The sequence below is a fragment of the Mixophyes fleayi genome, chromosome 5 (genome assembly GCF_038048845.1).
Source record: "Mixophyes fleayi isolate aMixFle1 chromosome 5, aMixFle1.hap1, whole genome shotgun sequence".
In the NCBI taxonomy this organism is placed as follows: domain Eukaryota; kingdom Metazoa; phylum Chordata; class Amphibia; order Anura; family Limnodynastidae; genus Mixophyes; species Mixophyes fleayi.
This window is the reverse complement of record NC_134406.1, coordinates 53,820,321-53,846,596: the sequence shown is the minus strand read 5'-3', so window position 1 is coordinate 53,846,596 and position 26,276 is coordinate 53,820,321. Positions and strand designations below refer to the sequence as shown.

Genomic DNA, 26,276 nt, shown 5'->3' with positions numbered 1-26,276 from the left:
AATGCTAATGTTCAATTATAGATCATATACCTAATTCAATTTCAATTATAATGGTTTCCAATTCTTTCTATATTTTTACTATTGCAATATCCGAGAGTTATAAACAAAGGTAAAAATTGTTCTGTAAATAAAATTACTATTCCTTAAAAATGGCAATCTGTGTAAAATAAAAATTGAAAAAAAAATTATTAAAATTAGATTAGAGTTGTGCTCTAATGAATTAATATATAAGTATGAGTGGGTATTTGCAAGTTCAGGTGCTGTGCTAAAAAATAAAAGAAAACAATATGTAAAAAAAATATATGCTATGGTGGCATATAACATGCCACAAATGTGATGCTGTGATAGTCATAAGTAAGGATTTTTTTCATACTTTTCACTTATTTATTGCATTGTTCAGTCACCAAGCATTTAACAGTTACATTTTTATTCTTATTTAGCTTTATTTTCATTTCTATTTATTTTTATTCTTTTTGTATATATACTTTTTTTCCCAAAAAAATTATATCTTTTATGTATGGTTTCTTTATTATTTTTATATTTGTTATTTATTTTCTTTTATTTTTGTTTGTATTTCATGTTTATTTTATTTATATAGTAGTATTTTGTGCATTTAGTATATTTTATTTATTTTAGCAATTGTCATGTGGGACTAGCCATTCTGCACACAGAATCCTCCCTGAAAAATTCGATATCCCAAAGTTACACAGGTAAGTGTATAAGGTCTTTTGAAATATCTATGCTTAGTTCTCTATTGATCATGTTGTCTACATATTCTACAGTGTTTATAGTGCGGTCTAACTACAATATAATCTAATGAATGCAGTTATCCCCATCTGATACAAGTATCTCATAGGAAACTTGAATAGCTGTTATTCTCATTAAGACCATGTGGTATTAAGATATTCAAAACAAAAATCAAACTACTCTTCTTTTGTAGAAGTTGTCTGGTGATGTCTCCTCCTCTCACTCCTAATTTCACCTTTTCCAATCCAAAGGCTCTTAAATTCTTAGGGTTTCTTCCATGCTCCTGCAAAAAGTACCATACCACTGAGGTAAGTTTTTTAAACTTAGTTTGTCCAATTGCGCGTTGAATAGTGAACCAGGGTGTTCTAGGATCCATTGTTTGAGGGTTCTGCCAGTCATACCCACATACACCTTGTCACATGGACATTTTAGGGCATACTCAACACCTTTTGTGTTGCAGTTTATGAAGTGGTTGATGCTATATTTAAATCCATACCTATCTTCAAAGTCAAACATCTTTATCATGTATGTGCAAGCTCTGCATGTACCACATTTATATGATCCTCTCACAGGTTCAATTATTGTCTTCGGAATAATATGGCTCTCAACCAATTTATCTCCTAGATTGGGTGTTCTTCACCAACTAAAATTGACTTTGTTACCCAAACAGTTAGCTAGGCTTTCATCCAATAACAGTATTAACCAATGTCATTGGACAATTGTTTGAATATCTCGACAAAAATCTCCCACAAATCTGATTTTATTATCTACTGTAGATTTTTTTTGGAATAGATCAGGTGGTGTCAATGTTTTTATTTGGCTTGTTCATAGGCCCTTTTTATGGCTCTTTAACTGTATCCATGTTGTATGAGTCTCATGCTCCGTTCTTTTGCTCTTTTAAGGTAATCGGATGGCTCAGAGCAATTCCATTTGAGCCTCAAAAATTCTCCCTTTGGAATGTTTTTAATAACAGTTGGGAACTATCATTGTGTAGTATGCTGTTGGTGGCTATACTTTTTCTACATAGGTCAGTTTCTATTTTGCCTTCCAACGATTTCCTAATGATAATGTCCAAGAAATTGATGCTTCTTTGATCCATTTTGCATGCTAATCTCAAGTTGTTGTTGAGTCTACAAGCTTCTGGACTTCCCTTCCAAATAATCAGGATATCATCTATGTAGTGCATCCACATGATGACATCTTCTGTATATCTCACAAGTTCTTAATTGAATACCATTTCCTTCTCCCATAAACCCAAGTACAAATGAACAAATATTGGGGCACAAGCTGCCCTCATCACCTTGCCCCAGAACAGTAGATAGTACTTGTCCTTGAAAACAAAGACATTTTTCTTTATTATGAAGTTTAAAAGTTCAGGAATACTATTTTTTATTATTATTGCAGTACTGTGTTAGTCAGAAAAATCTATGTGATGTTAAATACTTTTTAAAAGTCTTAATACTAAAAGGATTTTTTAAGAAGTGACAGGGAGAGGAAAATATGGGAATTCAAACTGATAAGAACATTCCAGTCATTAACTCAAGGGCTCAATTTAACACCTGGATTTATGATCCACTTGATGGACAAACTTCACTCCCCACAGCGGAGCAACTCCAGATCTCTGAATTCTTATGCCTTTTACTCTTCCATCCGTAACGAAAACCTTTGTTTTATTACTTTAGCTTATCTTAATGATGTATTCCCCCACCTGTAAAAATTTCTTGATGTAACAGCTCTTAAATGTTTCCTCAGCCATTCATTTGTAAACTTGCCTGATGAAGGGGCTTTGTGCTCTGAAAGCTAGCAAATATCAATCAATTTTTTTTTGGTTAGCCAGTAAAGTTATCACTCCTATAATACTTTTGTCTTTTTTGACACAAAAGTATTTAACATCACATATACCGTATATACTCGAGTATAAGTCGACCCGAATATAAGCCGAGGCACCTATTTTTACCACAAAAAACTGGGAAAACTTATTGACTCGAGTATAAGCCTAGGGTGGGAAATGACTTGCTTCTTTTAATAAACTCAGGCTCCCAAAATGTCTCCACATGTACCAAAAAATCAGCAACCATATTAGTAAGGTGTATATATTGTGCATATATAGTGTATATAGCGTTTACATGGGATAGCAGATGCCACAATTTGGAAAATATTGGAGAGGATATGTTTGTTATTAATAATTACTAGATAAACTGCTCACCCTAGGTACTGCGCCCCCTTATCCTACTAGGTTGTCTTTAGGACAGTACACACATCTTGCATCTCTTTCTCATTGACGAGGAGCTCTGGATATGTCCCCCTGTGTTTACTATCCTCTGTGCCTGGTAGGAAGGGATTTTCTTCAGCCCTTAACTTCCACTGCGGAAGATAAGAGCTGAGGGACCGGAGAACAGGCACTCACTCGCGTATAAGCCGAGGGGGGCTTTTTCCAGCATAAAAAAATGTGCTGAAAAAGTAGGCTTATACTCGAGTATATACAGTACTAGCTTTTAGAAAGAATTTCACTGCTTCTACACCAACATCATGTTTGATGCTGCTGTACAGTGATTCTACATTTCAAATGATAAGCCAATTGTCAGGATCTAGTGACTTCATCCAGGATTGCAAGAACATCAGTTGTACCTTTGACATATGATGGTAGGGATGTCATAAATTCTTAGATGTATATCTACGAATATAGTTGCCTGTTCAGTTAGGCATCCTATTCCAGATTTCACATCCGAAGGAGGTGGATTATTTAAGAACAGGTTGATTTAATCTGTTCATTTACAATGTTTTATTAAATATTATAAAATATCAGATCTAATTTAAAAAAACAAAACAAAAACAGGGTGACCCCCTCTAATAGCAGTTTTGTGCGGATTTATGAAACAAGATTATACAAAACAATAACAGAGTTCTTTCCCTTAGACAAGTATGTAATACTGGAAGTAATTTAACTATCCTGGTGGTATCTCTAGCTTCATGAAGATTTCAAGATCACTGATGGTCTAACAACCCTGATTGTGATATGTGATACATAAATACACCATAACCCTACAACATTATACATGGTTACATAAAAATGTTTTAGTTATGTATGCGTGACTCAACCAAATACACATAATAGGTTGAAGAAAGAACAAGTACAACAATCTGTCTTAACAATAAAGTTTTTATTGCAATAAATACTGAATGGGACATGTATGATCATATATAAATTAAATCTTTCTTATAATAATGCACTATAGCCGGCTCCACTGAAGGGTACGTTATGATTTTAGACTTTTTCTTTTGGATTTTAATCAATTTTACCTTCTAATAGGACCTGTAAAGTATAAGTAATGAGTTGTATTACCAAATATATGATATTTTAATAAAAATAAAATTGATTTTAGAATTATTTTTGAATCTTTACTTGAACTATTGCCTTTAAGAAAAAACAGATGATTGTTTACTAGTCAATGTAACTGATGTATTTAACTTTCTATAGCTTTTTAAATCATAAGCAGTTTTTTTAGCAAACAGTAAACACTTCAAAGGGGAGTGTAGTTAAGTGGATCTTAGAGTGCTGATCTCTGTTAATGGACGTAGCCAGAGGGCTCTTCTAGGTACCACTGTGGAAGCTTCACTTCTAAATGCAAAGTGTGATATCCGTGAATCAGTGATATCCATTGATGTCCGACACAGAAATTCCTTTTCTCATAATCGCAATATTGTTTTAGAAGTACTTTTTCAGTAACAGCATACAGATTAGATTGTCCATCCAGATTCTTATTGCCCTGGAAATGGAAGCCATGGTTACTCCTGATTTAATTGTAACACCTGCAGAAACATGCAATTTTTAAAAAGATTTTACCATTTTCCTATCCATAGGATCTTTAAATGGGCCTCCATCTTCTAATGGTATATATCAGTTTTTGTAGACAAGCAAGCTACTACAGAATCCACTTTAAGTACTTAATTCCATGTAGTAGTCTAATCTTCCCAAAAGGTATACATATGGTCTATACTTTTGAAATTAGTTTGTTGTTTCTCCAACTGATCCCATTCTTTATCCTGCCCAAATTCAAAAAATCTCACAGCTCTACCACTGCTTTACTCAGCTTGGAAGAGACAGGAACAAGACAATGAAGGAAAGGAGGAGTCATACTATATACCTTACAAGGGTGTCAACTTTTTCCTGTCTCTACTCAGCTCACTAAGGACTAACAGATCTGGGCTGCCAGAGAGTCTGAAAAGGAACGTAGTAATACAAAAAGTACCCCCAGTGGTCCCCTCATTAGACTGTTATGGTAATTTGCCATAACTGCCAGAGTGCTCACCACTGTAACCTTCAATGATCATAAATATATTGGCCACCTTCTGAAAAAGCAGTAAAATACAATTAATTAAAAGTCACATTCACACCAAAGGATAGCCTACAATTGTGCCATGTCACAAACCATGTCAATCATTTTGGAAGACAGCAAGCAAGCACTAAAGTAGCCATACCTTGCACTCATCCCAGAAGACCAGTTGTACAGACTAATTTGGTCTCCTGACAAAGACTGTTGTCATTTGTCTGCAATAGAGGTCAGGTGCAATCATATCACTCACATGAGATAAATGTACTAGGACAGTGGTTAAAAAACTAATATATGGGGAATGTCTTAACATGCTATTTCATGGTGCAAACTTGCTATTCCCACAAGCTCTCACCGTGCATACTGTAAAAGTACTTTAATATATTTATATCGATGTGACAAAATATGGAAAAAAAAAATGTATCTTTAAATACAAAGTACCAAACATTCTGGCTAAAAGTTCCTACATCTGTATCTAAAAATATAGCATCAATTATAAAAATCAAATATATATGACAATGACTTGGATTACTCTGCTTGACATATGTGCATTTTAAGATTTCTGCTAATTGGTTATTTATACTTTGAAATAAAAGAAAGGACACTCAAGCTCACACATAAAATATATGTTATAAAGAAATATTAATCATAAGGTGTAGCACATAGGATTGTGGTAAACTATATAAATATATACAAATATATAGAAATATTCTGGCTGGAAATAGGAAGAAAAAAAAAATCCTTCCCAACTCAGACTGTAAAGTTTTCAAATTGTGGCCATTGGTAGAGTATTTTTATATTCTAGTTCTAGAAGAGAGACTTTGATAAATGACCTCCATTGAAAGCTTTAGAAATAATAGCCAGGCATTATGTTCCTTTAAAACAGGTATGTTATGCTGTGAATTTATTGACTGCTCTGTAAACTAACAAAGACGGACTTTACTCCTCTACAAAGCTCAGATGATGTGTTAGAAATGTGAAACAAATGTGTATATCACATGGAACTCTCACTGGCTGTGTTTGTGGCACAAATCTTTCAATTCTCTTTAGTATGGGTTTGTAAGAGGCAGGTTTAAAAAAAAAAAAAAAAAGCAACGAATAATAGAAAAATCCATTAATTAATAACAGCAAGCCTGAACAGAAAGGTGTCCCATTTCCAAAGTGCTTACAGCCCAAGGTGCTTGTGACATGGTCAAGATGGGAGAACGTTCTAATGCAGATTAAAATGGAGGTGTAGCCTCTGTTGTATGTGCCAAAACCTGGGTGGCGATGCTTAGTAAAACTCAATGTTTTTCCAAACAGCTGCAGAGAGACGTCTGCTTACTGAGCAATGCTCAATTAATGCCATGCAGTTCTGTTCGTGCTAAGCTCTTCACACCACTTGGGTAGAAGTTTCTTTTATTAGAGGGTTCTTAATACTCAAACATTTTTAACTAACTAGGGCTTTAAGGGTATCCTAGAGGGAAAATGCTTTAGCCAAATTTTTTAGAGAGTTATGGGGTTTTATATCATGAGTGACCAGAGAGAAACTATCCGTCAGGGTGAAAAAGTAAAGACAAATGAGGAGATTAATTAGTTAGACAACATATACATTATTCCTGGTGACGTAATTTACCCTTTTGGCATGAGATTTGGGAGCTACAGTACAATAGCACTGAATGTGCCAGAGGGAACTCCTCACAGAAGGCTGTGGATTTACAAAGAGCAGAGATATTTCAGAAAGGGACAGCGAGACTTAAAGAGGTGTACACACCACATGTACTGAAGATTCATAATGAAATGTAGTCAGTGTGCACAGATGACCTAAGGCATTGAAAGAAAAATGGCTCAGGATTGACCAACACCAGCTCATCACTTTTCGTGACATATCTACATGCTACTGTTTAAACTATCATGTAAACACTTAGAAAATCTTTTTACACATGACAAGCTGTACATGTCTACGTATCTGCATTTATTGACAGGGGTGATAAGTGTCCTACTGTCTAGTCTCCCAATGCTCCTGGACAAATAAGATTAGTGGTAATAGATTTCTATATCTGTTATTGTTTAGTGCAAACTTACAAAACAGCGGTGAACATTCATTTGTCGTTTAAAAAATATGTCCATACTCCATTTCCACGTAAAATATGAATATGACTGGACTTTCATAAACAAAAGAACCATAAGAATGGATTGAACAAACAAAATATTAAAAAAAAAAAAAAGATAAAGATGTAGGTGCTTTTACAAGCTTTTAGTGGACAAAACATCTGTCACAATCTGCACATGCATTATTTTTTTGCTTCGTGTGTGTTTAGTGTCTCCTGCAGTGAACTAGCAGGAATTCTATTGTATATCATACATACATAACAGATATTACATGTATAGATCAATAGGTAATTGCATTTTTTTGTAATACAAATATATTCTATTACAGACATACAGGCATAGACATGATAATTGTGAGTGCCTAGTCATTGTGGGGAGCGCACACACACACATTTTATATAATATATATATATATATATATATATATATATATAGAATAGAACACGATATCAGATTGGCGCTTTACCCAATGTATGGATAATAAATAGAATGATAATCAAAAAGTGATAATAAACAAAGTGATAATAAACAAAGATATAAATAAACATAAAACATAAACAAAACACCTCCACAAATATGTGTGGCAGCCAAGTCTCCAATATCGGATGGTTAGACCGGAAAGAAGTATCAAAATGATAAGTTATGGAAGGACGGCGCCTTCAGGTGTAAAAACAGATAATTGTGTATATATAGTCAGTAAGCTCAGAGAGTCCAGAGAACATAAAATCCAGAGAAAAAAAGTAATGCAGGTGGATATCAGCAAATCAGGTGAGACACTGTGCAGATTAATAGTGTAGTAGTGTGCGTACCAGAAATAAGTAAAATAACAGCTTATCTGTATATAGGCTCCTCAGTCATCCCAGGTGGTGGTTTCCTTTGCTCGCAGAGACAAGATGCAAATATAGTATGTTCTATTAATAACTGCTGCATCACCGCTCAATAGTAGGAAAGATATAAGAAAGCCATATGGTGTAGTATTTTTGAAACAATTTATTCAGCAGATTAAAAATATAAAATGCAAACTCACAATGAAGATAATAAGTATAAGCTTATCTGTATAATATACAGGCGAGATCACTGGTAGTCATATCCCTGGAGGTAGTTAAAGATGTCCCTCTATAGGCTCCATACAAAAGCTCAGGAAAGGGCGATATCTTCATTTGTTACTCCCAGGGTAGATCAGTGAAACAGGGTCTCAGATAGTACAGTTGTGGGCCTCAACGTGTTTTGTTCAGTTTGAACTTCATCATCCAGTGATCTCGCCTGTATATTATACAGATAAGCTTATATTTATTATCTTCATTGTGAGTTTGCATTTTATATTTTTAATCTGCTGAATAAATTGTTTGCAAAAATACTACACCATATGGCTTTCTTATATCTTTCCTATTATTGAGCGGTGATGCAGCAGTTATTAATAGAACATACTATATTTACATCTTGTGTCTGCGAGCAAAGGAAATCACCACCTGGGATGACTGAGGAGCCTATATACAGATAAGCTGTTATTTTACTTATTTCTGGTACGCACACTACTACACTATTAATCTGCACAGTGCCTCACCTGATTTGCTGATATCCACCTGCATTACTATTTTTCACGGGATTTTATGTTCTCTGGACTCTCTGAGCTTACTGACTATATGTACACATAACTATCTTCCATAACTTATTTTGAATATATATATATATATATATATATATATATATATATATATATATATATATATATATATATATATATAGATACACACACAAATATACTAATTAAGTAGATTACATATGAGCCACTTTTCATTTGGATTTGCATGTATGGATTAAATCTGTGTCTCTTTATGCCAAATGTCCATCAATCCTGTATTAGATAATACCTGAATAACCTATGCAAAGATGTATACTTATTCATACATGCAAGAAATCACGTGATAATTAAAATATAATGTCCTCATCCACTTTCCGATAGCACAGCCATGTTTATTCATAAAAAAAATTTCAAGTTACTTCGCAAAATGTTTTTTTAATAAGTGCATTGTATTTAAAAAGTATTCCTCAGCAATTTAGATCAAAAATGAGAAAACTAAAGTTAACTAAACATGTATCAAAATAAAATATGTCTTTTTCAATGAAATATTAAGGCTATATGCCTGTACATTGATAGCACAACAGTGCCATCATGTGGTTATAGTACAGTTGAAACATTTGTGTAACATGCAATGTTTTTGTTAATATTATGAAAAAGGAAACCAAAACAATCTCTACCATCCATATAAAGTAATATATAAAGGCAGAATATACTGATTGTTTATAGGATTATTTTCTTTAAACTGCTAACTAAATCATCACCAGCAATTATGTGTGGATGATACTTTACTAGCAATTGGAGTAGACATTTGATATAACTTAACATAGCGCACTTTCCAGCATTACTTTATCTCTATTTTAAATGTATCTTTCATTTCTTATGGACAGCACTATTATTTGATAAGGACAAAGTGACAGATTGGATCTAGTGTTAAGTTTTAGTGTTTAATCTCTGGTATTTTTGACATCTGGTTACCCATTTCCCTGCTAAATTCTGGGGAGAGAGAGACTGAGACTTCAGTGACATTCCGACCGCATTCATGTCAAACCGGATTTGATTTGAATCTGGGTGTACACTCTATCTAGATAAAGGCAGACAGGCCAGACTGCAGTATACGCACATACGTCTGTACAATATAAGATTACATTTTTTTTTATTATAAAATAAATGAACTATTAATAGTATAACCATTAATAGAAATATAGATTTTCAATACCCCCGCCCCCCCCCACATTCAATACATAAATCAAGATGCTTTCAATGCATACATAGAATGAACTTTAATAGTCTCTTACTTGTACACTCATTTTCTGTCCTAGCTAGTGGCATGCATACGTGTACTTTTTAAATCAAACTCTGCTGTGACAGTCATCACTATCAGTCGGCAGTTAACCTGCCTTGTTGCTGGTGCAGATAATACAGCTGAAACCAAGTGTACTTACAAGAAAACCGGGACCAGAATCGAAACGCCCGTACTTTTTATTGCCTACATTTTCCCTTCCCTTCCCCCATCCTCCCCTTCAAGCAGTAGGCTATACTGTCATTTGTGTTCAGACATAAATTGCTTTCATTGGCTTAAAGTCCATTTCTGAGCATGTGTAAAGCTATTTCACGCAAGATACGCTACACAAATGGACTTACATCCCAGTATGAACCAGGCCCTATATGTGGTGGTGGGAGGACACCAGAGTCTTCATCAGCAATGTCTGTACAGAAAAAACATTGGCGATATCATTATGGTATGAGACAGTGATGATCCCTTCGTTCAGTCATTTATAGCAGGCCTAGATGAATTCAGAATAAATTAGGACAGATTAGTAACAGGCTCCAAGACAAAAGTTATCGAGAATTAGTTACTAAACAGGCCTAAATAAACGTGGACAATAAAAAGCTCCGTTTGGATGATACATGGACAATGTCAAAATTTATTACTAATTTTACAGAAAAAGTAACTCAGAACATACTTTAAACGTTGCCAGTATTTAATGTAAGTCTCATATTGCTTCACTTATTACTAAATCCCAGGCGTGCTGCTTTAAATGCTATAAATTGTAAGGCTTGAAATTAACTGCCAATGTTGTTCAGTTATCTGCATACAATTGTAATCAGTTAACAATGTATGGGTAAAAAACAAACAGAATATTAAAACACACCAATACCATTAAAATAATGCAAAATAAAAATAACAAAACAAACCTCAGTCATTTAAAATAACTTATTCCTTGTAAATATAATCGTAATAATTTAGAGAAATGTATTAGATTTTTGAAAAGTTTCTAATAGGCTTTGGAAGGGAGACTTGGTTAGTATTAGAGAAAAAAAACTGATCCATACAATTTGGATGAGATTTCCAGAGCCTAAATTAACATCAAGATCTGGCTCCTTTTGAAAATAAATTTTGTTTTCTGTATTTTAGGATTCTGCTCTTAATATGCAGATTATTAAGACATAAGGACTTGATTCTTGTAATATCATCATCAGCTATTTATATAGTTCCACTAAGGAATACGATCTGTAACTGACAATACATTTTATACATACTAACGTGTTTTCCTATATATCAGAATGATATTGTATTGATTTTATATTGTTTCTTTCCTTTATCTTCCCTTATATTTGTGCCTCTATAAATCTGCAAGCATCTTCTTTTTGTTTCTTGTATCCGTTGCATAGGTTTTATTGGACAGAAACATCCTCTGGGTGTTTCCCTTGGTGATATCAAGACTCCCTCCATATTTTAAAAGCATGTTTGGTATAACCCCTGTACAGCCAAACACACCACTAAATTGAAGGAGAAAATGTCGCACCAGTGGTTACCAGGTTTTAAAGGCTGTTCATACTTGAGCACAGATGGCTGCAAATTACCGGGGCACTTAGTAAGATTCTTGTACTCAAGCATGTATATCCTTAAAACCTGGGAAAACACTGACTTACAGATTGTACCTAATTTGCTTAAAATATTTTCAGCATAGCATTGTCTCCATTTAAATTAACGTGTTTTATTCTTGGAGAAAACATATTTAGTTGTCTTAATTTTTTTTTAATACTTTTCCTAAAAGTCCTTTCCAATAAGTCTGCTTATCTCATAGATACTAAAGGATCGTGAAAGAGCAGCAATCAAAATGCAATGAAATAAAATTGTGTATATAAGCGTTAGAACAGCAAATTTTCATTTTAACACCATTAAGGCATGAGGTTACATAAACATTGATAAGAGATTCACATTTTCCTGAAGATTGACCTAGAGGGTATATTTACTAATATTTCTAAATGGGAAGTGGAGGTGCTACCCATAGCAACCAGATTATAGCCATCATTGCTTAGAATGTGCTATATAAATGAAAGCTAGAATCACTTTTCCTTTGTAGAAGTTTTAGTAAATCTATGTCTAGGTGTATAAGAAAAATAAAAGGATCACATACAGATAATGAAGCAAATACAAATCCATAAACTGAATAGACAGTCAGCACGAGACACCAGAGAAAATATGCAATAGAACCTAGCCACATCATGTGCAATTCTTCTTCTTTCCACCGTTCTTCCTCTCCCATGTCTGTATGCAATGACCATCTGCCCAACAAAGGGATAAACTGCCTACTGTATAATGAATAGAACACAGCGCACAGGTGTAACAAAATGCAGTGTAGACAGGGCTTTAGTGATCCAAACAGATGAAAACCTTGCAATATATTTGAAGATATGCAATAGTAATAATCTTGACTGTTTTAAGACATTCTGATAGAAAGCACAAATCTGAAAACAAAATATTAAAACCTTTTCAATAAGAATTTACAAAATTCAGAACATTGACTTTTTTTTCCGTTTCTTTTCGACCTTTGGTTCTGAAAACTCTTGGCTGTGTACAGCCAACTTATTGTTGTCCTCTTTCAAGCTCTTCAGTCTGATAACTACTGTTATCACATATGATCATTGTGCTTCTTTTTGTGCTTCTTTAACTTTGGCGTCTCCTGTTGGATTACGAAGCTCTCAGCCAGAGACTGTTCATAAGCGACAGCAGCTCCACCATTTGTGGGTTCTTGCTCAGGATCAAAAACCGTAGAGGAGCGCTTGTGCTTTTTCTTGTGTTTCTTTTGGATGGTTTCAAGAACAGTTCCAGTTTCTGCTCCCACTTCCTCTAATGTACTATTTTCTGTGGCATCTGAGTCTGCTATGCCATTCTGAAAGCTAAGCTCAGAAAGGTGTCTGCGTTTCTTTTTCTTGGATTTTTCAGTCTTCACCGATTCCCCATCAGTTCCACATATATGGTCTGCACTTACTTCAGTAGTATTTATATAATCAATGTCACTATTTTGCACACTATCCTGATGTTTCTTCTTTTTTCGTTTTTTATTAAGAGATTCACCCAATAACTGGCATGGGCTGTCCACAATTGTGTCCTCCATGGCAGAATGACCTCCAGCGACATCAACCTCAAGAGATACATTTTCAACAAGCATTTCCTGATGTTTGTGCTTCTTTCGCTTCTTCTTGGGGATTTCCTCCAAACTTATGGTGGTCTCTAATTGGTTCTCCTCTCCTTCAGATACAGTTTGCGGAAGGATTTCCTGAAATGTACGTTTTTTGCTTTCTGTCTTTGTCCTATCCTTAGAGATCACTGGCGACTCCAGAGCTACCTCTTCATCAGCATTTTCTGGGCCAGTGTCTGCTTCATTAGATGGCACATTAGCATTTTGCTCCTCACTCATCTCATTAAATCTTCCAATTGCTTCAGCTTCCATCCTGCATTAATAAGAGGACAAAACTGGTGGTCAATTTAAGTTTCAATATGGAGTTTGTCATTTACAGAATGGTTGCATCTATACTGTACAAGCCTTTCAAACTTACATTATAGAGTAATTTGCACAGGTCAGCTGTCACATGACATCATAGGCTTAATAGTTCCTTACCCCATAGCACAACCATATCAAAAATGTTTGCTTGTGCGTTACAAGAGGCTACATCTCTCCTATTAGAGGGGTTTTGTTAATGAGCGAATTCATGATCATTTTTAGTACCTGACTGCACTCACATGAAAGACCTGTGAATGTAGTGTGTGGTGTAAGATCATCATGTACATTACAGAACAGATCATTCCAATCATTCTCTATTGCATTACTAAAGTATTGACGTACATGGTTAACAAGCAAGTCCAGCATGGTGATATGTACACAGCCAAAACAATCAATAATCTGACTGGATAAGAAGGAATTTTTTTATCCAAAATGGATCACATTGGGGCCGACTGAAGACTGCACAATGTGATTCTTCTAGTAATCCTACAACTGTTCTAAACTGCGCAAAATGAAAATATCAGGTACTCTATCAGATCAGAATTGTAATGCGTGTGCGAAGCAATTTTTACTTTTTAATGATTGTATCTGCTTGTAATGTGTTCTTCAATTATACATCCGTATTGTACAGAATTAGAATAATTATTTCAAAAACAAAAATAAATAAAAAGTGTGGGCAGCTTCAGTATCTGATGTCCCCATTGCAGTCAGTAACACCGAAGAAACCCTATTAGAGAGTTCAAAAACTGGGGTAAAGACATCAGCGCTGCTCTATGTCCTGATAATGTGTAACACATGGAAGTGTGAGGAGCGAGTTTCCGGGTAACTCCCAAATAAGAAACAGTGCAAATCTAGTTCAAGGCGCAAAAAAGAAGATGTGAGGGCAAGGAAGTAGGTAAAGAAACTTCTTATTTCAAAAGTGTTATGAAACAATATATCATGTAAAATACCAATATACAGTGTGCACATAAGCCTTGAGTACGTGCAGCTTCACAAATCATCAATAAATGCAGTGTGATCAAGGTATAGGGCAAAACATGTAACATTTATAAATGTAGCTCTGCTTAGTTGAGAGTGCAAAGTCTTGGTTTTTACAAAAATGCTCAGTATCTGTGGTAAAATAAAGATTAGAGAATTGTCTACATAAAGAAAACAATTTGCATGCCGAACAAAATAAATAATTAAAAATTAAACCCACAACATAGCAAAAAACTATTTAGAATATCTTTAAACAAAACAAAAACACTGGTATGCTTAGCACTTGCCAACTGTTAAGATGGCTGAGGAGAACTATAGTCCATCACAGTTAGTTGTAAAGACAAGCTGTAACAACGGTCACTACAACCAGTCACATCCACCACAGTGCAGAAGAGAAGAAATCAGTCTGGTGATCACTGAAGAGTTAGCCAACAGTATGATAAAGAGGTGCAAGTCTCTCATCAGCACCACAATATAAAGGAAAGATCACAATCTGAACACGTCACTGTATAGGGAATATAGATTGTAAGCTCCACTGGGGCAGGGACTGATGTGAAAGATAAAATATTCTCTGTAAAACTCTACATAGTATGTAGGCACTATATCAATAAAGCTAATTAAATAAATATCACTAAATAAAGTATTTACTCATTTTTGGTGAAATTTTTAGGTGGAATTATCGTATAAGTCTGCAGAATTAACAAGTCGCTTCAGATACAGAATTTAGCACAGGGACAATGAGAGGAATAAAACACACAGGATGAATGCTCAGCAAGGTGTGCACTTTAAGGCTGCTCCACATGAGACTTATTCACTATTGAAACCAAGTCTGTTTTCTTTCCTTTTCATAGTACTTTGAAGTCCGTACAGAAGCACACTGCTTGTTGAAACAAAGGGGTTATTGAGAAAGTGATCGGGATGTCTACTGTCTGAGAATTAACATGGGACAGACAAAACCCAGACATTAGGGGAAAATAATGCAGAACTATTGACTATTTTTATGCAGCCTGTAAAAGGTCATTAAATTCCCCTTTTCTTTCAAAGAATAACCATAAACATGTCATTATTGGTGTCTATCAAGATGTAGAGTTGGGGATTTTGAATATTAACAGCAACACTGACATCTGTGGGCTACTGGAAAGTACATAGTTAATAATATTTACCAATTTGTGCACAGTGTTATAATAAACAGTTTCCAAACAAAACAAGCTCATTTTATCCTAAGTAGGGAGAGGTTTTAAATGCAGCCTTTTAAAAAGGAACAAATAAAACTGGATTCCTATAAAACTATTTGCTAAGGACATATATTGGGGTTAATCAGTCATCATGTTCTTAGTGGTATCAATGGTCCCTAGTGAATTGGTGATCTAGATTCTCAGACAATAAAAATAGGTGCATTCTCTATGTAGGTTACATGCGCACTTTAAAATTAAATTTAAAAACCTGAAGTCAGGGTCTATAAAGGAAGAGAAGGATAGTACAGGACCCTGCTCTGCTTAATAGAGAGCAAAATCTAACTTCAGGTCAAACAGTAACTTTTTTGCAAAACGCCAAGCTGAAATATTACAGAAAAATAATGCTGGAGATTAATACACTTAAAACTATGAGCTAATAACAGTCGTACATTGCAGTAAATATTTATATTACATATCTGTGAATTAGAGACGGATGGGGGGCTCCATCTCTCGCTACCCTACTACCTGGCCCCACCGCAGAACAGCAAATGGCTTAGTAGGGATGGTTATATAAATAAGCGGTTCCAGGTCCGAAGTCAAAATGGAGAGATCAACATTTAGCCTAATTAAGATGATATGCAACACCTTACAATCAATGAAAGTAAACTAACAAATAAAGTTATCACGGTGTGACACTTATGTTGGAGTAAAAGGGGCTCTTTTGAAGTGTAGCAAATTCCATCTCTCTCTCTCTCTGTCCTCATTAGAAGAACATTCCTTAGCAACCAGCCGCTCCTGACAACCGCACCCAGCAGTATCCCCGCTTCCTATTGGTTAGAGCTCAGGGGAAGTCCCAAACATTTGCGCTTACAATTGAGCATTTCAGGTGGTGGAGTAAGAACGAGGGGAGAGGTGGGTTATAATGTATCCTGCAGGACCCGTTCATCTTTGAAAACCGGGTCCCTTAGATGGAATATAGAGTAGAACATGCACTATATCACTAAATTAATACATTCATGGTTTCATTTTTTTTAAATAAATGCCTTAAATAATACTACAGCATTAAAGTTTTCTGCAGAATAAGTCACCTTAACCATGTATGCATAAATAAAATACTTTGACTCAAAAGGTAAATTCTACTAATAAAGTGAACTACCTAGAGACTTTTTTCTTTATATAGAGTGTAGCTAGTGGCTGATATAGGATTGCCATTTACTTCCATTGTAAAGCAACCATTACAAAGTGCACTGATGGTTTTAAAAAAAATTAAATAAAAAAAAAATAATAATAATTATTTCAAAATATCTTGTTTTTTCCTGTAATACAGATTCTAGATGTATGCAAATCAACAGGACATAGGTACCTTATATGTGACCTAAAAGTATGGGGGGTGGATTTTGTGTCTTGTGAAAGCTTTCGGTCACAGTCTTGAAACAATCTGAACCCCAGTGGGAGTAGCAAATTGGCTGCCTCTATTACAGCATTTTCTCCTGTTTTCAAATCCAGCTATAAATTATTTCTTTGATACCATAATACAACTTAGAAATATAGCTTTAATACAAGCAAATTAAAACGAAATGTAAAAATAAAACAGGAATCACTGCAATTACTAAGCTTTTTTTTATAAGAAAAAGCTTTCCATTTACCATTCCCTTCATTCATTTCTTCAGGCTGCTATTGACGATTTATAGTTCTGCACAGTGTCATGTGACTACCATGGCAGACACATGATGCCGTGAGCAGAGAGGCTTTGGAACACCCCTCTGAGCCCAGCCTGCACTGTAAAATCCTAAACCTCCTTCTCCCCCTCACCACTATCATTCACATGTCGAGAGTCTGAATTGCAGCCATACATGTCTACCCTCCATGGAGATTTTGAAAAGGAGATAATGATTTGCAGGAGGACAGCTAAGAAAAATTAGATGCATGCATAAAATTTACCAATGAAAGAAAAAGAAAACATGTATGTGCCATTACTGCTTTACAATCAAATTCACCATTTAGTCTTAATAAAGACATTTTTGGAAGCTACTTGACTATTGCCAAAAGGAAAAAAAAAAAAAAAACAAGACATGTGTTGTCATAATGCAAGAGTAACTTAATTGTTCACCATGTTCCTGCATGATAATTATGCTGTACTCGGTCTGAAACAAATCTGTTACATGGTCATCCTTAAAATGCTTTAGCGTGTCTCACACCCGATTGCGACATTGATGGTCTGTCTGTTTTGCACTTCACAAATGGTAGAAAACCCAACCTACCGTGCGAGTGTCTGACCTTATCTGCTAATGCTTCTGGAAGGGTTTTTTTTTTTTTTTATATATAAATTATTACTAAGAGAAGAAGGCAGCATTAGTCTTGCAATTTAGATAAAGCTGGAAGAAACTAAACAAAACATTAACTTACTTCCTATCCAATCTGCCTCGGATGCAAAATACACCCACGGCATCTGAATCTAATCGGTAGACTTCAAACTCCATTTGATCCCCTATCTTCACCCCTATATGCTGCCAAACCTCAGCTTGCATCTTCATGGGCTTTGGTATGGAAGCATTGAAACAGCCATGAACCAGACAACCAAGATGACTTGGGGCAACTTTGTTGACAACACCCTAAAAAGAAATTAATACATTTAGATTTATAGTTGACACATGCAGAGTTAATGATATATATACACAAGTAGGTAAAGTAAAATGAATGGGAGTTTTTCACACTAGTAGGGTCCCCCTAGAACCCCTCCATTTGCTGAATGGCTATTTGTGCTTACTATGATGAGTCTCTGCTGGTCAACTTCTGTAACAATGTGCGAGGGCTGCAGGAGGAGAAGAGATCCGACGCACAAACCATTTGGGTAATCTCCATGGCCATCCAAACAAATTATATTTCTGCCCCTTTTCCTCTCCTGCAAGTATACAGAAGCTGTCCAGCTGAGGTCCCCCCGTCATAATAATTAACAGGACATTGCTGCAATGGGCAAACCATGAAGGACACAACACCTACATATACATGCACAACCTCAAAGATAAAGTCCTTTCAAGGATGCACATTTTGTTCTGCAAAATCATGGGGACCCACATGAGAACATGAACAACAGTACAAAACATAAGGCAAGAGCTGCAAGATGTAACACACGGTAAAGAGAAGATATAGTGTTGTAGACAAAGGCTAATGATTATGTGAAAGGGTGAGAATGCAGTTACTAAGGTAGGGTACACACTATACAATTTTCCGACCAATGTGTTATCTACGATTTTAACGACTGAAAAATGTCCCGATCAGCATGACGATTCATGTGTACACACTATACATGTTGTAAAAGATTTACCCTCAGATCTGTGCTCTTCAACTGTCATAACCGTCGGCTGAAAAAATCGTGACTCTAAACTCTATGGAGATCCTGATCGTGACTGCATATACACTGCAGTATTGGAAGCATGTCGTTCCATAGCTGAATGAGATTTATAGCTCTACTGAATAATCACATGAAACAATGGTCGGTGCTTTGGAACGACTATCGTCACATTTACAGCAGGTGAAAGTATTGAACACATCAACATTTTTCTCAGTAAATATACGAGTCATTTCCACATCAGATCACCCAAAAAAAAAATTAAAAAAAATTAAATGTCCACCACCCATCTTAGATTTGTTCGAAATTTTGTTAGTTAAGAGGATGTCAAAACAACTATTTCTGCCAAATATCTTGACTATTAGTTGATTAAATATTGATTTTTCAATTTATTAAAAATTTTTTTACTAATCGTGGCTTCTTTATCCAGTTTATTTGAAGTATCACAGGCGTTTATTAAGGAATCACCACAAAATTTGTAACCCTAAGGTAACTCTTTCTCCCGAATCCAAACCAAATTACTTTATCTGCCTCATGTTTTGCGTTACAGCAAAAACGCACGTTTTTCGAATAGAATTAAAAAACGCTAGGTTCAATCAAGATTGGGCTTCCCTTTTCTTTTTGGTGGGGGGGGGGGGGGGGTTAAAAAAAGGTATACATTACTACCACAAAAAAAAAATCAGCAGGACACTCTGTTTCATAGTGGAGACAAAAAAAAAATGACAAAGTTGATTGTCCATTACTGTTGTACTGCATACATAATTAACACAAGAAACCATGAAATTTAAAACCTTTAACATGACTTTAGTCCATTACTGAAGTTGAGTCAACAATCTCATTAGTTTTCCCTTATGTGGGACTACTTGTAAGTCTGTAATTTTTCTTAAAGTGTCAGCAGTAGTGTATACTGCCTTCCAGATAAAGTAATTTGGTTTGGATTCGGGAGGAAGTGTTACCTAAGGGGTCCAAATTTTGTGGCGATTCCTTAATAAACACCTGATACTTCAAATAAACTGGATAAAGAAGCCGCGATTAGTAAATTATTATTGATTTCTTCAATGTGTGGTTTACAAGGGTTGTTGCTGACATTTGGTGTAAATTTCATTACAATAGCCACATTAAATATATATTTACTGAGAAAAAGGTTGATGTGTTCAATACTTATTTCACCCGCTGTATGCCTCCACAGAGTGTAGGTGACAGATTATGTTTAAATGAATAAAATGTCTGGAGACATTGAATTTGAAGCAAAGGCAACGCTTGTTACAATGGGGCAGAATCAATTAGCCATGAGGTGCTGTAGTAGCCTCGCACATTATTTTTATGATAACATTGTTCATTTTTGCTCGCATCCCAAGACATCTGAGCAAAACAAGAGCAAAGATCATTATCTAAAAATCACGATGAAAGAAAACGTGTGATACTACTACGGAACCTTGTGGCTAAAATTGGTCCTTAAGTGCGTGGGTGTTTACAGAGTTATTTGCTTACATTATTTTTGGACTATATATGTTGTTGCACGTTTACTAAATTTTAAGTACCATGTGATGAACACCTTATATTAATGTCCATGTGAATGAGCCCTAACAGTTGCTAGTAACACATATTAATGTTAATATACAGATATGTGCAAAATTTTCAGGAACAGGATAAAATAGATGATGATGATGATACACAAAGATTTAAAAAAGGCTGTAATTGTGGAGGAAGTATTTTTCAAATTATATCAGATTGTCAATGTAGAAAATATTATTGAAATATCTGGATAATGGTCTCACATGGCTGCTAAACTAAAAGTAAAAATATTTTTTTTACATCTCTTGGGTTCCATCAAACGAACTCTTCCAAATGTGGATGAATGTCAGAATATGCCTTTCTATGTTAGATAAACTGTACTGATCCTTGAAAAAGGCCAGCTTGCTTCAAAATTTGACAGAATGGCTCCCACTCCTATAAATATAGGTGGTTGTCTTATTTTTCGAACATTCTAGTTGACATTTACAAATAGCAGTCACATGATGGAGCTAGTTATTTTTGAGATTGCTAACATTTCAGATATTTTTCAAAATAGTGGTAGAACAATTCTATCCAAACTAACATAGCAATAATAGGTTACTATACCTGCCCATTATCAATTTGGTTTACATAATATGTTTATCTTAGTGCTTTGCTTTCAAAGGCAATGCTATAATGTTGCATTGCGGAATAATTAGGGTCTCTGCGCACTATTACCGTTAATACGGTAATTTTAACCCAGATTTCTGCTCAACTCCATGAGCAAAAATCATTGAAATAACTGCACTAACACTATTAATGCGCACTGTTACCATAGTAACACTAATAGTGCACAGGCCACGTTACTTTTGAAAGTAACACCGTCAATTGAATCTGCCTCGAATCTACTTATACAGTTATCAGGAAAAAAGGGGCATTAATGTTAATTTATAAAAGTCCCAAAATTTAGGAAGAGAAGAATGTTTGGAGACATGAATTGGCTCATGGTTGTAAAATTCCCCTTTTAAGCCATTTAAGCAATGTTACCTTACCACCTTTTTCAGTGTACCACCAACAATTGTTTTACACATAGTAAGTATAACCACAGATAAATGATTTGGATAGTAATTTTTAATATCATTAGATATTCTCCAAACACAAATAATTAGCTGTATACTGCTATATTTTGACATATTGTAGATAAGTCACTGCATTTTATTATTCTTTGAATTTGCACATCAGCCTTTTCCTGTAAAAAAAATGTAAATGATGCCCACTGACATATTTCTGTGAATATCCATCACACATACCAAGTTCAACACACTGCCATGCTAGCAGCAATGTATGCTACTGCAGACCTATTTTAAATTCATGGTTAATATCTGAATTTCAATTTTGGAGTTTAGTGGCCCTTTCCGTAAAAAAAAAAAAAAAACACACACAAAAAAAAAAAAAGTCACCATATACCATATTTAGTTCCGCTTTAATTTCAGCATTGGTGTTGCGGCAAAAGGAAAAAAAAAAAAAAAAAAAAAACAGAAATGGGAAATAAAACATGAAACAAAGGTTATGTAAAATGCATTATTGCTTACCACAAGTTTTCGCCCAGACTTAGGCTGGAATACGACAAAGTCTGCTTGAATAGTTAAGTGAATGTATCCAAGATCATCATATATATCCCCCAATTCACCAACTATTTTTATGTTATCGTAAGCAACTGGAACTCCTTCCAATCTTTCAAAAATAATGGGGGGAAAAAACAACACAATTAGCAACAGGCGTTAAAGGGGAACAATCAACAAAATATTTTTTTTTCCACTGTATAGAAAAAAAAAAGTCCCACAATTGTAGACTCCAAAGCTCCCAAGTAAAAGACCCCAAAATTAAGAATGTTTCAAGGGTCAGGTATCTGAATACAGCAAAAACCATATATGGAAAATATTCCTCTTTTCCCACGCTGTTGTCACCATTTTATATAGGTTAGGTATATCTGGCTTTCACACAATTAAAGTTCTACCATAACCTGGCAACTTAGTGTGGTATCATGTAAGAAAACAGTGAGATGCAAAGGGTGTGTTCCAACAAATTTCTAAGACATGTCCCCTGATGGGCAGATTTTGCAGCATTTATGACACCTCTATTACTGTCATTATATAAATCTTAAGACCGATTAACTGAACCTCCTTTCTCTTCAGAGTCTGGAGAAGGCTTTTGCTTTTGTGATGTCTGGGTACTCTTGTGGTTATCTGCCAGCTCAGGGTAGCTGTGATCTCGGGGGGAAAAAGGACAGCACGGTGGCTCAGTGGTTAGCACTTCTGCCTTACAGCACTGGGGTCATGAGTTCAATACCCAGCCATGGCCTTATCTGTGAGGAGTTTGTATGTTCTTCTCGTATTTGCGTGGGTTTCCTCCGGGTGCTCCGGATTCCTCCCACATTCCAAAAACATACTGGTAGGTTAATTGGCTGCTACATTTTTTTTACCCTAATCTGTGTGTCTGTGTATGTTAGGGAATTTAGACCGTAAGCCCCAATGGGGCAGGGCCTGATGTGATTGAGTTCTCTGTACAGCGCTGCGGAATTTGTGGCGCTATCGACAAAGAGCCAGGACACCCGTTACCTCATATTTGCAGAAGTTGTGTGATTACTTTTCTTTGCACTACCATGTAATTTAGCATTAACATTCTAATGTCTTAGTAACAGGAAAGTACTGGTTAAAGTTGGTTGACATGTTATCATTAATATTTTCTACTCAAATGTTCAGAAACATCTTATATATCATACTAACATTTGCTACAAAAACGACATTTTTTTTTTTTTAATCAACTACCTTGTTACCTACATAACACTTCGGTTTCAGGGTTACTAATAACAGGGGTATGAATATGCAAACGAGTAATGTAGTATTCTACTAGATAAAAAATACAGATAGTCTTAGATATAAATAAAACACCATAAACACACCTAAGGAATTACTTATTGCGTTTACATTACAAATGTTCATTTTGTGTACAACTCAGGCAATATTATATCCTATGGAATTTATTACACCACTAACCAATCCAATGTGTAAAAAATTATAAAAATAAAATCATATTTAAATCAAAGGTGAGCAACCTGTGGCTCTTCCAGCTTGAATGTAACAAGTCCCAGCATGCCCTGTAAAAGAAAATGACAGGAGTTCCCAGTTCTGAGATACCAGCACAGCTCTGATGCCGTCACAGTCTGACACTTACCCCGAGTTATACTTGAGTAGCTCGGAATCGAGCTGTTCCTTTATACCGCTCCGCTTCTTGTTCAAGTACTTGGGAGACAGCGCGAAGTGTCTGCTGTGTGTTCTGACAATAAGACAAGAGTAACAGCTGCTCACCAAACCACAAGCGTCCAAAAAAGACGGGAGTACCAAGCAGGACGGGCCAGTAGGCTGCGGCCGGGCTTCGGCTGATGAGGAGTCCGCTGGCTTGTCAGGTTCAGCCATGGTGCACAGTGCACGTGTCTCACACACAGGCGGCCACTGCTGATGACGTCATAAACTCTACACTGCCAGTAGTCAGCCAACATCAGAGGAGAAAGGGTTACACTCCCAATGAGTACACCCGTAGAGAGAAATGTATCTGCATCACCAGACGTTGTATTCAGCAGTGTCCCCGCTATTCGCAGTCAGGTATATAGTTGGGTGACATGTTTCTGGAGACTTATTCCTCTTGCTGTTAAGATAAGACATCTTAATAAAAATGGCTCCATGAAGAGAGACAGAATGGGGCACAGCGCTGGTCTGTAGTATTTAGAGCGTTGTACGATGAGATTGGCTCGCAGTAGTGTTACGTCATTGCATTAGGCTTTTCGGTATAGTGAGAAAAGTAGCCAATCAGAACGAGGTCTGCCCCTAAAAACAGAAGGATTGGCTGAACGGTGGGAATCTGATTCCACATTGAGGCTTGGAGCGCAGCCATGTGCCAGGAACAGTGGAAGTCTCCTGGTAGCAGCAGCTAGTTCCCCTTCACCACAAGGACCCAATTACTACATACAGGGTGGTCAGTGTGAAGGGGCGGGCTCACAAACAGTGGGGAGGATTCCCAGCGTGCCTAAACATCAGATACAATGTCTAAGCACCAAGTAGCTGTTTTGTAGCTCTCTGGTTGGTAAGGTTTGCAGATAGTTTCACTTCCTCTAACTAAAGTATTTGCTCATATAGGTTTGTAATTATATGCAGGGCCATAACTAGGACTGTGCGACAGGGGCGACCGCCCAGGGCGCAACGCTGGAGGGGGGCGCAATTTAGGAATATTTTAGGTTAATTTTGTTAAAATTGAGGGCTAGGGGGGCGGCATTTGTCTTTCTCGCCCAGGGCACTAGAATTCTAAGTTACGGCTCTGATTATATGTTACATTGGTGCCACACAACCACTTCATCATGAAGCTACATAATGGAGGGGAGACACAAGGATAGGTAATGTTCGGGGGAGGCATGTGTGGGCAGCGCTGGTGTGCAGGTGGGGGGCATGTGAAGGGAGTGCTGGAGTACAGGATGGGGGGCATGTGAAAGGACAGTTGGTGTGCAGTGGGTGCATGTGAGAAAGGCACTGTTCTGGCAGGTATTGACAAAACACATGCCAAGTTTTCCTCCCCTGAAAAACAGGTAAATATTACATGCAATGACAATACATGGCAAGTTGCCTACCCTGGCACTCCCCTCTTTCTCATCTCCTCCACAAGTGATCCCGCTCCTCTGAATGTCAATGGAGGAAATCCTGCTCTATTGTTGACTTCATACCGTTTAAATTCATCCTTTCCCCTTCTATTCTGCCTTCTCTTGCCAAACAAACCTTTTCAGTTACATCTCTCATCTTCTCCCTGTCCAAGAAACCCCAACGCCTCATTATTGCCCATCACCGCTTTTCACTTTGCCACCTACTTCAAAGACAAAATTGACTCTATCCACAATGATATCTGTTATCATCAGATTTTTTTTTCCCCCCACCTGTCCTCTATCACTCACTCTGCCATCCTGCAACTGTGCCTGGGATGCTATCTCTTCTCCTCCTTTTCTTCTACAACTTGTCCTCTCGATTCTGTCCCCTCCAAGTTCCTCTGCTCCCTCTCTCCATTGGTATCTTCCCCTCGGCCTTCAAGCATGCTCTCATCTCCTCTATTCTCAAGAAACCCTTCCTTGATACATGCTTTCTCTCCAACTATTGCACCATATTTCTGCTTCTCTTTGCTTCTAAAACTCTAGAATGACTTGTCTTCACTTGTCTGACCCATTTTCTCTCTCCCATCTCTTTTTTTGACCCTCTCCAGTCTGGTTTCCATCCCCTTCATTCAAATGAAACTGTCCTCTATGGTAACAAATGACTTACTCCCAGCTAAGTCCAAAGGTCCCTCACCAAATCCTGCCATTTTCTCCTCTGTAACATCACGAAAATCTGTCCCTTCCTCTCTCAGAAACCAACCAATATCCTGGTCAATTCACTCATCATTTCTGGTCTCAACTATTGTAACCTCCTTCTCACTGGTCTTCCTGACTCTCATATTTCTGACCTTAAAACCATAGAGAATGTTGCAGCTAGGCTCATCTTCATCTCCCACCGAACCTCTTTCGCATTTCCTCTGCGTACATCCCTTCATTGGCTCCCTATCAGTTTCAGAATTCAGTTCAAGCTCCTTGCCCTCGATTACGAAGCCTCTACCAACGCTTTTCCCCCTTACATCTCTGACCTTGTCTCGAGGTACATACCTTTC

At 36.3% G+C, this 26,276-nt stretch overlaps 1 protein-coding gene across 1 annotated transcript; it reads right to left on the bottom strand.

Moving 5' to 3' along the window:
* Nucleotides 1-10,658: 10,658 nt before the first annotated feature.
* POLR1F (RNA polymerase I subunit F) lies at nucleotides 10,659-24,298 on the bottom strand. The gene is made up of 4 exons (XM_075212209.1): nucleotides 23,772-24,298; nucleotides 22,130-22,271; nucleotides 18,101-18,306; nucleotides 10,659-13,491 (listed from the first exon to the last, which is right to left on the bottom strand). Exons 1-4 carry the CDS (start codon nucleotides 24,011-24,013, stop codon nucleotides 12,669-12,671), a joined length of 1,413 nt encoding a protein of 470 aa, XP_075068310.1. The 5' UTR covers nucleotides 24,014-24,298; the 3' UTR covers nucleotides 10,659-12,668.
* Between the last annotated feature and the right edge of the window lie 1,978 nt (nucleotides 24,299-26,276).

Coding starts and splice junctions, on each gene's coding strand:
- POLR1F (XM_075212209.1), bottom strand. CDS start 24,013: ATGGCTGAACCTGACAAGCCAGCGGACTCCTCATCAGCCGAAGCCCGG. Junction 22,272..23,771: donor CTACTCAAGTATAACTCGGG/GTAAGTGTCAGA, acceptor TATTTTTGAAAG/ATTGGAAGGAGTTCCAGTTG. Junction 13,492..18,100: donor CGAGGCAGATTGGATAGGAA/GTAAGTTAATGT, acceptor TTATTAATGCAG/GATGGAAGCTGAAGCAATTG.